Here is a 16,705-nt window from a genome sequence, read left to right as displayed (position 1 = left end):
CAGGTTATCCTTAACCATGAGACATGAAGTCAGGATGTGTTGTTATAACATGATCTGTCCTCATTACTTGTGAGCTAACATTTATATGGTCTGTCCGCTGCTTTTCTAGTTATCAACTTATCTGTCTACTAAGTGTAGTAATGACACCATCCTGCCACTCTCCTAGACCAACACTTGGGAACTTTACCTAACCCACTATTGGACATTATCAATAAAGAATAAGTTGGAGTAGATCTTTATAAAAAATAACTAGTAAATGGCCCAGGCATCTCCCTGAACACGTCAGCCACTCCCTCCCATCCCACCCCCCTGCCCGTTATACTTACTCCCTTGTTCCCAGTCCTCTTCTGTCCTGCCATCACGGCCTTGCATGTTAGGTGTAACGTGGGCGATTATGTCGTCATGCAGACATGATGACCTCATTTTTATCAGCGTCCAATTTTATTATTATAGATGTTTTACAAATGACGTGGGTCGTATAAGCTACATGTAACTGAAATAAGGTTACTCTAGAACTGGGCACATTACCCATGTACACTTAGAGACCTGTAGTAAAAAACTGCACCCCAAAGCTATTTATTACAGTGGTCATCCAAACAGATATGAATGGAGGTATACAGTGGTGTTTCCGAATCTCTAGGCTGTATACACCAACCTTACATGGATCAAGGTGCTGGGGTGCTCGGCCGTACCTAGAATTTGTCATGTCTCATCCGTACACCTTTCTGTACACTGCTTAGACCAGTGGTCTCCAACGTTGAGGTATGAGCTACTTTAGAAAAATGAAACCCCTTGAAGAGATACTAAAATTGTAGAAAAAAAAATCTGGTTAATAACCGAACAATTCAAGGTAATGTAATGAAATAAAAAAAATGTTTCATAGAAATTAAAAATGCTTTTAATTCTTACAGTGATATTGTTGTAGTTTTTAAATAAAATGTAAGCACAGGCACATTTCACTGTTAATTACCGGCTCCAAGGAGGTATGTGCAGTAGAGGAGCAAAAGATATAGGCAGCGCTGCTGTGTGATTTTCCGGCAGGGCTTGGCGGGAGTCGCTCGCTCCGCCATAGCGTAGACATCGTGGGTTAAACCACAGGGAAGCACAGCTCTGGCAATCACCTGACAAGCTTCCCTGTGGCTCCACCCATGGCGTCGAAGCCAGAGGTCACTTCCTCCTAGTGACTTGACAGTACTGCAGCTAGGTGAGCTACCAAAATAAGGACCGTGAGCTACCGGTGGCTCACGAGCTACAGGTTGGAGACCACTGGCTTAGACTTACTAGTGCAAATTGGCTGCTAGACAAACCATGTTATTATGATATGAATGTTGTTGAATGCATTAGAATTATTGGCTGAAGCAATGGGCAGCTTTCTGTCTTCACCAGTATTAGAGTTGACCTAGGACACTTCCCCACTCTGCCAACTCTTAATCTGTGCACACATTTTGCATTGACCACACTACGGCCCAGCATGGTTTTACAATGCTGCCAATTGTCGCCTTCTATCTAGATTTATTCCTAACGCTAAATTAGGGTAAATATGTATAATACATGGAGAAAGGGTGTACATGCCAGTGCTTAAATTATCATGTGATTATAGCTTATGAGGTATGCAATAAATTAGATTATGGTTTACAAAAAATCCAGCATTCTGTTGGAGGGTAGTATAATACCTAACCATTTTTATATTTATAATTAATGCAAGGAAAATGTACTTTTAAATTCAACTTATCAAGTTGAAGTACCCATTTAATCAAAGCTGTGTGTACTAAAGGTTCATCTGCGTTCTAGTTTTTGAGTCTGTGAATGGGAATTAGATTTGCTTTAGATGTGTCCTGTTTCCCTGTACCTCAGGAATACATCACAAATCACACTCTGTATTACACAGGTATGAGATCCCTTATACGCAGTGCTTGGGATAATTGCTTTCCGTATTTTGCAGCTTCGATCCTAATGTATTGTATACTCCCTGAGTAACCTCTCTGGAGAAGAGGTTCCCATACCTGAAATTACATTTTTTAGGGATTTATTTATTACCAGTTATTTATATAACGCACACATATTCCGGAGCGCTTTACAGAGAATATTTGGCCATTCACATCAGTCCCTGCCCCAGTGGAGCTTACACTCTATATTCCCTATCACATGCTCACACACACACACACTAGCGTTAATTTTTGTTGGGAGCCAATTAGCCTACCAGTATATTTTTGAAGTGTGGGAGGAAACCCACGCAAGCACAGGGAGAATATACAAACTCCACACAGTTAGGGCCATAGTGGGAATCGGACTCATGACCTCAGTGCTGTGAGGCAGTAATGCTAACCATTACACCGTCTCTGCTGCCCATTTACTGATTAGCTGGTTATACTGTCCCTTGCCACTAGCGTTGTATGTATGAGAGAATGAGGAAACCCATTCAGCAGACATTTTAATTCTAAAAAAAATAAAATAAAAGGCTTCTGTCAATGTAACACTGAGAGAACAATTAGAACAACCCCAACCTGACCTGGTGCTCATTATGTGCATCTTGTTAGGCCGGTTCTGGAGCCTGACAGGCTACAAATAAACTGCCTGTAAAATGACGATCGTTCATATCTACAGTAAAAGTGTGATTGAGGTGTGACCAGGGAAAGCCAATTTCATGTGTCTCCGGGCTTCAACGGAAATTTATTGCAGTTGAGCAAATTGCTCAATTGCAAAGGAAATGACACCCACAGTGAAAGAAATATGACTTTATTGCCCTGGCGGGATTTCTTAGTGGGCAGATGGGCTCCCCTCTAGCTCCTTTACAAATGTTCTTCTCTGTAAAATCGCTGGGTAGATCTTCCCCCTTACTTCAACAGGTTCGACTGGTTTGGCATTTTGCTGAGGGAATATTTGGGGATGAGAGTGTGGATCCAGACGTCCTCCTCTGGTTTAATGATGGTCTTTCTGAACTGGCAGTGCTGGGATCGGAGTCCTTTTGGATTTCATATGGTATCAAATCCCTTGGTCATTTGTTTCATAATTGGGTGCTCCACTCCCTTGATCATTTGTGCATGGAGTTTGGAATTCCTCGTACGGCCTTTTATAGGTACCTTCAGCTTCGTCACGCCCTGCACGCTCAGTTTGGTTCTGATCCTATTTTATTATCACCTTCTCTTCTTAAATTTGCACTACTTCAATCACCTGTTTGTAAGACTGTCTCCCATCTTTATAGTGTTCTTCTCTTAATTGGCCAGATGTCCTTCTTCTCCTTAGGAATAAATGGGAATTAGATTTGGGTTCTCTTCAGGATGAACAATAGTCTCAGTTGTTGGGCTCTATAAGGTACACGTCCCCTTATGTTCATTTCCAACAAATCCATTATTTTATTTTCAACAGGTCCTGCCGTTCCCCTGTTTCTATTGGGCGTATTGATACTAATATTCCAACTAATTGCCCCAAATGTCGAGCTCTTGATTGTGATTTTTGGCATTTGTTATGGGATTGCTCTAGGGTTAATGATTTTTGAAACTTACTATGGTCAGATATGCAACTTACTTTCCCATTATTACTTCCCCTGGGGGCAAAACTTTGTCTATTCGCATTGGATATTGAGGAATTGTTTAATGCAAATATTTATCGTTATGTTTTAGGCTTATCCACTTTAGCAAAAGTAATCATTACCCGCTCCTGGTGTGCTCCAGATCCCCCCGATTCTACACAAGTGGAGGGAGCTTGTTAATGATACCATTGACCATGAATGGTATGTTTATACTAGTCGTAAAGCCCTTTCTAAATTCCACAAGTTATGGGATAGATGGGCTTTTTCTTTCCTGGGCCTTTGTAGACCTGTTGGAGGTCCTTTTGTGTAATCTATCTTCTTTTCTCCTTAGTTTGCCGTCTTTTGCTTTCATTTTGTGTGGTTGTTTTCTTTTACTTCCATGCGCAAGTTGTTTATATGCTCTATTTGTGATTGCGGGTTTGGCTTACTGCTGATATTTCTCTGATTGTATATTTTGGTATTTAATTATACCGATCTCCTTTTTTTTTTGTACTGGCAACGCTTATGTTTTTTGTTTTTGCTGTTTTGTTTATAATAAGTAGAACATTTTCCAATAAAAATTGCATGATTAAAAAAAATGGTAATTTCCTTTCTTCAAATCTCATTGGCCTTTTGGTAAAAGCAGATATACCTTTAGTGATACGATAGTCTAAGACAGCATGTGCTGTGCCGCGAGCCGTTGTCAAGTGTGCCACAGGGTCAGCGCTTTCAGAGCTGCTGGTCTTATCTGCCTTTACTGTACTGCGAACCAGGCATCGTGAGCTCTTTTTAGAGGCTCAGGCGTGCCCGGGCCATTGCCTATTTAGATCCTGCAGTCTGACATCACAGGTCATGCACGCTGCGTTGCCATCCAGCCCGCTTGCACGCTGCTGATAGCTCTGCACTGTATGCACCCCTAGCCCATGAGGGACAGGTAGGGGCAGAGAAATGTAAATTTATTTTTTATGTGGGAGCCAGTGTGATTTGTTTTGGGGGGCTGGAGCATTGTGGGGAGTTTTCATCTTTTGTGGGGAGCAATGGGGTTTTAATTTTTTTTCTGTATGGCCAGCTAATTTTTAAACCTGTGAGGAACAATGTGTTTTTTTGTTTCTGTGGGAGCCAATGTATGTGCGTTTTATTCCTGTGGGGGCCAAAGAAGTGGGTTTTATTCCTGTGGGGGCCAATGTATAGGCTTTTTATTCCTGTGGAGGCCAATATATGTGTGTTTTATTCCTGTGTAGGCCAGTGTATGTGTGTTTTATTCCTGTGTAGGCCAATGCAGTGTTTTTTGTTCCTGTGTAGGCCACAGTAGTGTGTGTTATTCCTGTGTAGGCCAATGTATGTGTGATTTATTCCTGTGGAGCCAATGCAGTGTTTTTTATTCCTGTGTAGGCCAATGCAGTGTTTTTTGTTCCTGTGTAGGCCAATGTATGTGTGTGTTATTCCTGTGTAGGCCAATGTATGTGTGTTTTATTCCTGTGTAGGCCAATGTATGTGTGTTTTATTCCTGTGTAGGCCAATGTATGTGTGTGTTATTCCTGTGTAGGCCAATGTGTGAGTGTTTTATTCCTGTGGAGGCCAATGTAGTGTGTTTTATTCCTGTGTAGGCCAATGCAGTGTTTTTTGTTCCTGTGTAGGCCAATGTATGTGTGTGTTATTCCTGTGTAGGCCAATGTATGTGTGATTTATTCCTGTGGAGGCCAATGTGTGAGCGTTTTATTCCTGTGGAGGCCAATATATGTGTGTTTTATTGTGTAGGCCAGTGTATGTGTGTTTTATTCCTGTGTAGGCCAATGCAGTGTTTTTTGTTCCTGTGTTGGCCTCTGTAGTATGTGTTATTCCTGTGTAGGCCAGTGTATGTGTGTTTTATTCCTGTGTAGGCCAATGCAGTGTTTTTTGTTCCTGTGTTGGCCTCTGTAGTATGTGTTATTCCTGTGTAGGCCAATGTATGTGTGATTTATTCCTGTGGAGCCAATGCAGTGTTTTTTGTTCCTCTCTAGGCCTATGTAGTCTGTTTTATTCCTGTGTAGGCCATTGTATGTGTGTTTTATTCCTGTGGAGGCCAATGTATGTGTGTTTTATTCCTGTGTAGGCCAATGTATGTGTGTGTTATTCCTGTGTAGGCCAATGTGTGAGTGTTTTATTCCTGTGGAGGCCAATGTAGTGTGTTTTATTCCTGTGTAGGCCAATGCAGTGTTTTTTGTTCCTCTCTAGGCCTATGTAGTCTGTTTTATTCCTGTGTAGGCCATTGTATGTGTGTGTTATTCCTGTGTAGGCCATTGTATGTGTGTGTTATTCCTGTGTAGGCCATTGTATGTGTGTTTTATTCCTGTGTAGGCCAATGTATGTGTGTTTTATTCCTGTGTAGGCCAATGTATGTGTGTTTTATTCCTGTGTAGGCCAATGTATGTGTGTTTTATTTCTGTGGAGACCAATGTATGTGTGTTTTATTCCCGTGGAGGCCAATGTGTGTGTTTTATTCCTGTGGAGGCCAATGTGTGTGCTTTTTTTATGTGGGAGCCAATATCTCTGTTTTTTTCATAGGTCGTGCACGCCGCATTGCCGGGTGGTGTGCCTCGGCAATTTTAAAATCTTGCGTAGTGTGCCTCCAGTTGCAATAAGGTTGAAAATCACTGAGCTTTTCCCAGGTTGCCGCTGGCGAGTACATGTACGAGACCCTTGATTTATTTCAGATGTTGCGGTCACTGGGAACTTAGTGACTGTTACAGAGATCTGATCATCCCGCTGTGTAAATCTGTCAGCACTAGCCCTAGTAATATAGTGCTGGAAATGTGTACAGCCGCAGGAAGAGCTGAACGGTGCAATCCCTTCTCTAGATAACAAGCCTTTAGGAGGTGTTTTATGATTTTCCTTTACCCCAGCGCACTGTAAAACACTGCGCTTATGGAAAGGATTAAACAAACACAATAAAACAATGCAACCGAACATAGATAAAAATAAAATGTATTTAAAGCCATCAGAGACAGCAGCTGCCGTGTTCCTTTATCTTTTCTTCGGCCTAATTACTTTTGTATTACAATATTTTGGCTTATAATCCACCACCGTTTTAAATCTGTTGTCCAGGTAAAAGCTAAAACATTAAATAAACTAACAGTATAAATCTACACTGACCATAGAGAGTACGTAGATAAGTGCAGCATTCTAAGCAGCTGACCCCCGCTGTCAATTCACTAACTGCTGTCGGGGCTGTTTTTATATTATAATTGTCATCTATCCACCCTGCACATTGCTTTGGAGAATAGTCTATACCATATACAATAGACTATTTAGTATCAGTTATGTATATAATGCTGACATATATTATAGTAGTGTAGTTGGGGGGTTTTGTTCAGGCATCCAGGTATGCAATAAGTTGGGGGTATTGTTATACAGGGTGGTGGTTAGGGGGTGGGGGGCGGTTATTAATTGTTATATTCTATTGTCCATGTTCTTGAGATACTGGCTAGTCACAGTGTATTGGTCTGGTGTTAGGTTTCCGGGGTGTAGATGCGTCACACCGATCCTTTTTCAGAGCGGAGTTCACGTTTGTTACAATACCCAGTATTCTCCCATTTTGTGTTGCGTGGGCCTGAATGGCGCCTTCGTGTACCCACTTCTCTACTACTGTATCATATGGGGTTGTATTGAGTGAGATCATTACTATGCTGCTTTTATTTCTTTGTGGTGTAATTACCCCAGTTTTCTTTCCTTCTTTCCCTTAATGCTTCTTCCATTGTGCTACCTAACAAATATGGTGTGTTTAAAGTCTGACTACCACTGAGCTGCTTTATTATGTTCTGTTTTTGTCCATTCTATCCCATTTTATTTTCCTTTTTAATTTGTTTGTCTTTATATGTATCACTGTGCTTTGTTCATCCTTCCCATCCTGTACACTAGTCCTGTCTCCTCACTATATGGCTTATTGTGTTTTTGAGGCCGTAAACTTCAATATTCTATAAATAAACACAATAAAAAAAATAAAAATCACTGATCTGTACATTCTTCTATATTAAAAAATACCGAAAATGTTTAAATATTTCACAAGATTTATGTTGTGTTCTCCCAAAATTCCTAACCAACCCATGGCCTTGAAGCCTAGCTGTTAAGGCCCCCATACACCTACGCGATTTCTAGCCGATGAAACGATTTTCGTCTCGACGTACGTTCAGTCTTGTGGAAATTGTGCATTTTTTCATCCGATGCGCGTTCCCATGGGTCCTTCGGTCGTATCTTATGATCATATGTGCAGCACATGTTCCATCGTATCGTGTTCAGAACGTGTCTTTTTTTTTTTTTTTCATGTGATCCATCGTGTGGCAGTACAGTCATTTCAATGACTGTTTGTCCCTATTCCATAATGAGTGTGTGAGGCACAGGATCGATCATATGATAATAAAAACGTGCCGACGGAACTGCAGGGTAATCGGATGTAAAACGGATCGGAAGCTGATCGTGTAGGTGTATGGGCCCTATTAGTAATAAAATCAGTGTGGGTAAGGAGGGGTGTATAAAGAGCGTGGGGTCCTCCCGATTTCCCAATAACCAGTAGTGTGCTTGAGCTGCCATCGCTGCTGGAACTATGGAGGGGAAGAACTGGAACAAAACCGCAGTGGGATAGTGGTTTATAAGCTGATGGGCACCAATAGTGGCTTTCAAAGCACAGTGAAAATCGATGGTTAGTAAATCCTGTATTTTCTCCCCCAAACCACCAGGGATGCAGATAATTTATAAAGTCCTGGCAACCCCTCCACATCTTCCCCAGAGACATTCTACTGTCCCGAGTAGTTATTTGAAGAATCCTCATTTATAAAGGAGTAAGAGATTGTTGTTAATAATCTTGCTCATTCACATTGTGTGTGAATTACCCTCCAATATGCTTAAAACACTCCATAGAGTACGCTCCAGTGGTCAGCACTCTGATGCAAACAGACCCAAACCTGCTCCTACAGAAGTGCTTTCACTATTTTACTGTCCCTTTGCTTCAATCGTCTTCTAACAGTCAAATGCAATAGCCCTTTATACATAAGGCTTATTCTTTCTATAAAGGAATCTAGTCACTGGTATTTCTATGGCTTTGGATCTGGAATGGGCTGATCAGTGTGTTCGGATTCCTGAAATGTGACGCCAATCAGTGTCTGCCGCCACTTAGGTCTACAGAGATTATTTTCTTTTTCTGCATAATTTACCTCCTGCATTTTATTTATTTTTACAACTTCAGTATCTTTTGTGTTTGTATTGTACATGGACCAATAACTCTGCGTATGATAAAAAGCAGATCAGCAACCATGACAGTTGGGCTGTATCAAATATTTTCATCAGAATGGGTTATATCTCGCCTTCTGGTTGTGAGGGGGGGGGGGGGGGGGGCTGTTAGTACAGGTTGAGTCTCCCATATCCAAATATTCCGAAATACGGAATTATTTTGGCATGACTGAGTTAATGAAACCTTTGATTTTTGATGGTTCAATGTACAGAAACTTTGCTTGAGCCACAAAATTATTGAAAATATTGTATAAAGTGACCTGCATGCTCTGTGTATAAGGTGTATAATAACACATAAATGCATTCTGTGTGTATATTTGATGTGCAAATATTCCAAAATAGGGAATATTCCGTTATCCAAAATACCCCTGGTCCCAAGCATTTTGGATAGGGGAGACTCAACCTGTAATAATATTATAGAATAAATTAGTTTTCTTTTTTAGACTCTGGACATCATGTTTATAGATTATATATAATTTTTATGTATGTTTTATACATGTGTATATACACGTGCGTGTGTGTGTATGTGTATATACAGGTTGAGTCTCCCATATCCGAAAATCCAAAAACTGGAATATTTCAGGGCATCTGTGACGTCACGACGTGACCTGACGTCACTAGTATAGTGGCCAATGAATAGCGGTGTGGTCCACATGCCAGGCCACCCCCCGCAGCACCCGCCGGACCCTTCTGTGTCACCCGCCAGTCCCCTTTCGCCTTACCCGCCGGACCCCTCACGACACCTGCTCCACCCGCCGGACCACCGCAACATCCACAGCACCTGCGCGACACCTTCCGGACCCGCCCACAGCACACACACCAGGCCTCCCGCTGTGCTCCCCCTCAGGTATTCCGAAAACCGTAATAATCGAAAATCCAAAATGCTCCTGGTCCCGAGCATTTCGGATATGGGAGACTCAACCTGTGTGTGTGTGTGTGTGTATATATATATATATATATATATATATATATATATATATATATATATATATATATATATATATATATACATAGACATACACACTCACTCACTCACTCACTCACTCACTCACTCAGATGCATAAGTATTGGGACATTGACAGAAGTTTCATATTTTGGCCTCTATTCACCACCACAATGGCTTTGAAGTGAAACAAACAAGATGTGCTTTAACTGCAGATTTAATTTGAGGGTAATTACATCCAAATCAGGTGAACGGTGTAGGAATTACAATGGTTTCTATATGTGCCTCCCACTGTTTAAGGGGCCAAAAGTAATGGGACTATCAACTCAAAAGCTATTTCATGGACAGGTGTGGGGTATTACCTCGTTATTTCATTATCAATTAAGCAGGTAAAAGGTCTGGAGATGATTCTAGATGTGACATTTGCAGTTGGAATCAGTTGCTGTCGACTCTCAATATGAGATCCAAAGAGCTGTCACTATCAGTGAAGCAAGCCATCATTAGGCTGAAAAATCAAAACAAACCCATCAGAGAGAGAGCAAAAACATTAGGTGGCCAAATCAACTGTTTGGAACATTCTTAAAAAGAAAGAACGCACCGGAGAGCTCAGCAACACTAAAAGACCCGGAAGAGCACAGAAAACAACTGTGGTGGATGACAGAAGAATTATTTCCCTGGTGAAGAAAAACCCCTTCACAACAGTTGGCCAAATAAAGAACACTATCCAGGAGGTAGGTGTATATGTGTCAAAGTCAACAATCAAGAGAAGACTTCACAAGAGTGAATATAGAGGGTTCACCACAAGATGTAAACCTTTGGTGAGCCACAAAAACAGGAAGACCAGATTACAGTTTGCCAAACAACATCTAAAAAAGCCATTACAGTTCTGGAACAACATCCTATGGACAGATGAGACAAAGATCAACTTGTACCAGAGTGATGGGAAGAGAAGGAAAGGAACTACTCATGATCCAAAACATACCACCTCATCAGTGAAGCATGGTGGTGGTAGTGTCATGGCGTGGGCATGTATGGCTGCCGATGGAACTGGTTCCCTTGTATTTATTGATGATGTGACTGCTGACAAAAGCAGCAGAATGAATTCTGAAGTGTTTCGGGCAATATTCTATGCTCATATTCAGTCAAATGCTTCAGAACTCATTGGACGGCGCTTCACAGTGCAGATGGACAATGACCCGAAGCATACTGCAAAAGCAACCAAAGAGTTTTTTAAGGCTAAAAAGTGGAATGTTACGTAATGGCCAAGTCAATCCCCTGACCTGAATCTGATTGAGCATGCATTTCACTTGATGAAGACAAAACTGAAGGGAAAATGCCCCAAGAACAAGCAGGAACTGAAGACATTTGCAGTAGAGGCCTGGCAGAGCATCACCAGGGATGAAACCCAACGTCTGGTGGTGTCTATGCATTCCAGACTTCAGGCTGTAATTGCCTGCAAAGGATCTGCAACAAAGTATTAAAAAGTGAAAGTTAGATTTAGGATTGTTTAGTTTGTTCCATTACTTTTGGCCCCTTAAAAAGTGGGAGGCACATATAGAAACCGTTGTAATTCCTACACCGTTCACCTGATTTGGATGTAATTACCCTCAAATTAAATCTGAAAGTCTGCAGTTAAAGCACATCTTGTTTGTTTCATTTCAAAGCCTTTGTGGTGGTGAAAAGAGGCCAAAATATGAAACTTCTGTCAATGTCCCAATATTTATGCACCTGACTGTATATGTGTAATGTGTGTAATATATCAATAAGACATTCATCCATTACACTAAGACCACCTGCCTAATATTGTGTAAGGTCCCTAGTATGCCACCAAAACAGCGCTGACCTGTTGAGGTATGGACTCCACAAGACCTCTGAAGGTGTCCTGTGGTATCTGGCACCTAGACCTTAGCAGCAGGTCCTGTAAGGTGCGAGGTGGTGTCTCCATGGTTCTAACTTGTTTTCCAGCACATCCCACAGATGCTCAATTGGATTGAGATCTGGGGAATTTGGAGGCCAAGTCAACACCTTAAACTCTGTCATGTTCCTCACACCATTCCTGAACAATGTATGCTGTTTGGCAGGGCGCATTATCCTGCTGTAACAGACCACTGCCAATAGGGAAAAATGTTGCCATGAAGGGGTGTGCTAGGTCTGCAGCAATGCTTAGGGAGGTGGTACGTGTCACAGTAACATCTCTTGTCCAGTTAGCCAGCATTAACTTTTTCAGCAATTTGTGTTACAGCAACTTTTCTGTGGAATAGAACCTTCTCTATCCACGTGCATCAGGAAGACTTGTGCCCCGTGACCCTATTGCCGGTTCACCGGTTGTCCTTTCTTGGACCACTTTAGGAACTAACCACTGCATACCGGGAACACCCCCACAAGACCAGCCGTTTTGGAGATGCACTGACCCAGTCGCCTAGCCATCACAATTTGGCCCTTGTCAGGGTCGCTCAGATCCTTACGCTTACCCATCATTCCTGCTACCAACACATCAACTTCAAGAACTGAGTGTTCACTTGCTGCCTGATCTATCCCATCCCTTGTCAGGTGCCGTTGTAACGAGATAATCAATGTTAATCACCTCTGTCAGTGGTATGTATTAATGTTATGAATAATACCTCCCATATTGTATAATATCATACTATGTATTTATTTTATACCGCAATGAAACGGTGTAGCTTACGTTAAAATTTCACACAAGGATATTGTCGTCTGCGACCATCTTCCAGTGTCGGCAATGGCTGCTCATTATTACTTTTCTGGAGTATATTTGCCAGGAGAGGTCAGTGAGGATAAGTTCCTGCAGTAATGACCACACCCTGGTGTCTGTCTGTTGCCCTGTTGACTTTAGTATTTCTATCTGGAAATTTTCTAGGTCACCAAAAACTAATTTAATATGAGGCCTGCTACAAGCCATATCATAGGCCAAGGAGCGAATTGGTTGCCATTCCTTAATATGCAATATTTATAATGCACCAACATATTAGGTACATATGTGTACAGTGGGGTCACAGTGTCCAGCTTGTGAGAGCTCGCAGGTGTAGCAGAATGGGAATAAGAGTTTCAGGGATGGGGAACCTCAGGCCCGGGGGGCCATATAAGGCCCTCGGAGTAATTTGGTCTGGCCCTCGGAGCTTTTATCTGCTAGTCTCATCTGGCTAGCAGGGTACCTATAATTGCACCCTGCAGCCAGAATCTATGCAGCAGTGCCACCTGGAGCATCCTTAGGACGCTTCAGACTGTCACTACCCCTACAGCTCCCTGAAGCATCCTCAGGATGCTCCGGGCATTGCTGTAATCACCAATGATTGTGGCGCCGCCCCTTGTAACATCATTGCGGAGAGGGGGCGTGGCCTGCTCCAGGCCCGCGTAAAATGTTATATACTGTATATCAAAATGGCCCTCGGCAGAAAAAAGGTTCCCCACCCCTGATTTAAGTAATCAGTTTGTTTGTTAATATACAATTTCATGTTTCAGTTTGTGTGACTTTGTTTTTTTTAACCAGTGAATCTGTTGAGGATTTAGTAAATGAAATGTACCACCCTTGCAAATACAATGCACGCACCTAGAATACCATATTTCAGTTATAGAGGAAGTTATGCCCTCTGGAACTGTGTAATCAGATACAGGGCACCCTGGCGCGCATTGCTCAAAACACAGATGCCACCTGGCAGCGATAAAGGTTAAAGTTCTCACTGTAATTGTGGATGGTGCCTGCCCAGCCTTATTGCCATGTTCCGTCATACTCCAGTTGTTCATGTAACCTCTCAACGTTCTCAATATAGATCAGTGAGCGCAGAGGGCTTTGTCCTTTCTCCTCAGTTCTGCATGGTCAGCTTCTCTCTAGGAAAGGATAATATCTATGTCTGCAGCTTTAGTGTCAACAAGCACAAATGTTCCTTTCAGATGTTTATGGAAAAATAAACTGAAATACACATGGTTTTATTCCAAACGCTGATATGTAAATCCCGGGTGTTGTGGGAAGGAGTACCAGTCTGTATGCCCACTTGTGTTTCCTTAATCACTTGGGAAGGAGGTTTATGGCATGTTACATACAGATGCCACGAGTTTAGCTGCTGCCTTCCAAGTGTTCTAAGTCTGCTATCGCTGTCTCTCTCTCTTTTTAATACATGGGATGATTACATGCAGTGGTGTGTGATTCCGCTCACTCTGTGCATTTATGGCATGTGTGTGTATGTATGTATGTATGTATATATATATATATATATATATATGTGTGTGTGTGTGTGTGTGTGTGTGTATATGTATATATATATATATATAATATATATATTCAAAATAGGGTGACTGTTAGAACTTAGGCCCTCATTCAGAGCCGTACGCTCTGAGCAGAGCGCACGCTCTGAATGAGGGCCGTCCTCCATAACTATGGAGCGTCCCCCTGGACGCTCGTATAGCTGTGGGTCACCACCCACAGCCTATACGAGCGTGCAGTTTGATGGCCGCGATGGTCTTGACCATCGCGACCATCGAAACTGCGAGCCGGAGCCTGCGGTTGAGGTTTTCAACCGCAAGTCCCGGAGTGATTTTGGCTTTATCAGAGCCAAAATCACTCCCACTGACATCACTAGTGATGTCAGTGGGCCGGCTTCTGACGGAAGGCGTTCCCTTAGGAACGCCCCCGTCAGGGAGACACGCCCCCGGCATGCCCACCAAAGGGGGCGTGCTGTCAATCAACATCGACAGCACGCCCCCTTTGATCAGACACAACGAGCGAAGGACTTTCCTTCGCTCGTCGCGTCTGGCGCATGCGCACGACTGAGCTCCCGCCGTCGTGCGCATGCGCAGTGCACAACATCGACCCACTTGCGAGCGGACAGCCGCTTGCGAGTGGGTCTGAATCAGGCCCTTACATCACTGTGATGCATTTTATCTTTGGCAAGCCTGAATCCTATGACACTGTACCCACAAGCCTAGTAATAATCTACTACCTGTAGTTATGGTGGCCATTTCAGATAAGCCTTTTGAACAGGGGTATTCAACAAACACTCCAGGTATGGTGGAACTACACATCCCAGCATGCCCTAACAGTTACTTGCTATTTGGTCATGATGGAATGTGTAGTTCCAAAACAGCTAGAAGGCTGTTGATTAGTCCTGCCTTAGAATAGCGTGGTCCCATATATATATTATATATATATATATATATATATATATATATAATATATACATACTATATATATGGGACCACACTAAACAGATTATATATATATATATATATATATATTCTGTTTAGCTGCCAGATCAAACAGCGGCAGCCCGTTGGGTCGAAATCCCGACAGCTGCAGGTAAGTACCCTAACCCTCCTTTAGGGGTGCCTAGCCCTAACATCCCCCCGTTAGTGCCTAAACCACCCCCCCCTCCCCGCACCCTAAACCTAACCCTCCCAGGGGGCAAGGTGCCTAACACCCCCCCCCCCCCCCTGTTTTCCCCAATCCCTACCCCTCCAGGGGGTGCCTAACCCTAAGTCCCCCATGGGTCCCTATACCTAGCCCTCCCCCCACTTGTGGCTAGATGCTAAGACACCCGGCTTACCTTTGTTCGGTATGCCGGGTGTCAGGATTCCGTAGTGGGGTTACTGATAGGTGTTGTGATTTTGACGCCTATCTTCAGTCCCATGTTGGGGTAGCGCCTGCCGGTATCCTGACTGCAGCCCCGTTGTCCTTACTGTACTGTACAGAGCCGTCTATTAGAAAACAGAGTGGGCAAACATTTGTTCGTCGGGCATAATGAGCAGCTAGTGAGCGAGCCGGCTGATGTGTGTTCATCTCTCCAAACTTTCCTCCCTTAGGTACAGCTACATGATCGACAACGTTATCTTGCTGATTACCGGGACCCTGCACCAGCGCTCCATTTCTGAGCTTGTACCCAAGTGCCATCCCTTGGGGAGCTTTGAACAGATGGAGGCTGTAAACATCGCCCAGACACCCGCAGAGTTGTACAATGCCATCCTGGTTGACACTCCTTTAGGTAAAAGATAATCTTCATGGGAATATAATGTTTTGAAATTCCAATTTGATCTTCTTTGCAGCTGTCACCCTTTATGTAGATTTGCCTAGATTTGTGTATGAAATGCAGAACTTATGGTGTTGTGTATTCAGGGCAGGACTGGCCGCCTGGCAATTCTGGAAAATACCAGAGGAGACCATGGCCTGATGAGCCGGTCCGGACTAAAACCTGGCCGAGAAGCTCCGCCTCTTGGCACACTGCGCAGCCGGGAAACTGAGAGACGGGGGCGTACACCAATGCCACACCCCATTTGCGCGAGCGTGCGTGTGTGCCTATGACATACACACAGAGGTTAATGCCAGGGCTGATCTGGAGCCTCAATCCGTCCCGGTGTGTATACCTCTTAGGAATACAGATGTGTCCCATAGACTATTGCTGAAGTTGCGCCAAATAGCCCCTGTTGCCGTGCCAGTCTCTTGCGACTCTGCAACTAAGATGCATGTTGTGGGTGAAAAAGATCCAAAAAAAACGCTTGGAGAAAGCAATGTGATGTGACTAGGAAGCACCAGGATTAATGCTGATTAATTTGGTATGCGACACTTGAATACCTGTGTGACTGAGGGCTGTATTCAATTAGTGCTTGAAAACTGACTTTTTTTGCCAAAAAAAACTGCAAACAGGCGCAAATGGAAAACAAAAACTGGAGAAAGGTTTTCTCCATCCTAGACCAGGAGAAAAAAAAAGCTAAATCCCTATTTTTGGCTACAAATGTGGGGACTTCTTTCAGAACCATTTGTACACACTTTTTGATAAATTACCCCCACATTTTCTACTGCAGGGTCCATAGGGTATCCACAGGATACCTTGGGGTATAGGTGATGACGTCAGTCTTCAGGTACCACAGAGTTAAAGTTTTCAGCCTCCCAGGATGCATCTGGGTCCCTCTCCTTTAACCCGCCCCCGGGCCAAGGCATCTCAGTTTCGTCGGTGCCTGGCTCGGAGTCGGAGGCACTGTGCAGA

At 43.2% G+C, this 16,705-nt stretch overlaps 1 protein-coding gene across 1 annotated transcript in view; it reads left to right on the top strand.

Moving 5' to 3' along the window:
• Positions 1-16,705, top strand: part of ATP6V0D1 (ATPase H+ transporting V0 subunit d1) — a 101,210-nt gene that overhangs the window by 44,952 nt on the left and 39,553 nt on the right. The window contains exon 3 of the mRNA XM_088458358.1: positions 15,528-15,706. Within this exon, the coding sequence (XP_088314484.1) occupies positions 15,528-15,706 (179 nt within the window). The remainder of the gene's footprint in view (positions 1-15,527; positions 15,707-16,705) is intronic.

This window comes from Taudactylus pleione, unplaced genomic scaffold (genome assembly GCF_031769625.1).
Source record: "Taudactylus pleione unplaced genomic scaffold, aTauple2 ptg000828l, whole genome shotgun sequence".
Classification (NCBI taxonomy): domain Eukaryota; kingdom Metazoa; phylum Chordata; class Amphibia; order Anura; family Myobatrachidae; genus Taudactylus; species Taudactylus pleione.
The sequence above is the reverse complement of the archived record's forward strand: the minus strand, read 5'-3'. Positions and strand labels throughout refer to the sequence as shown.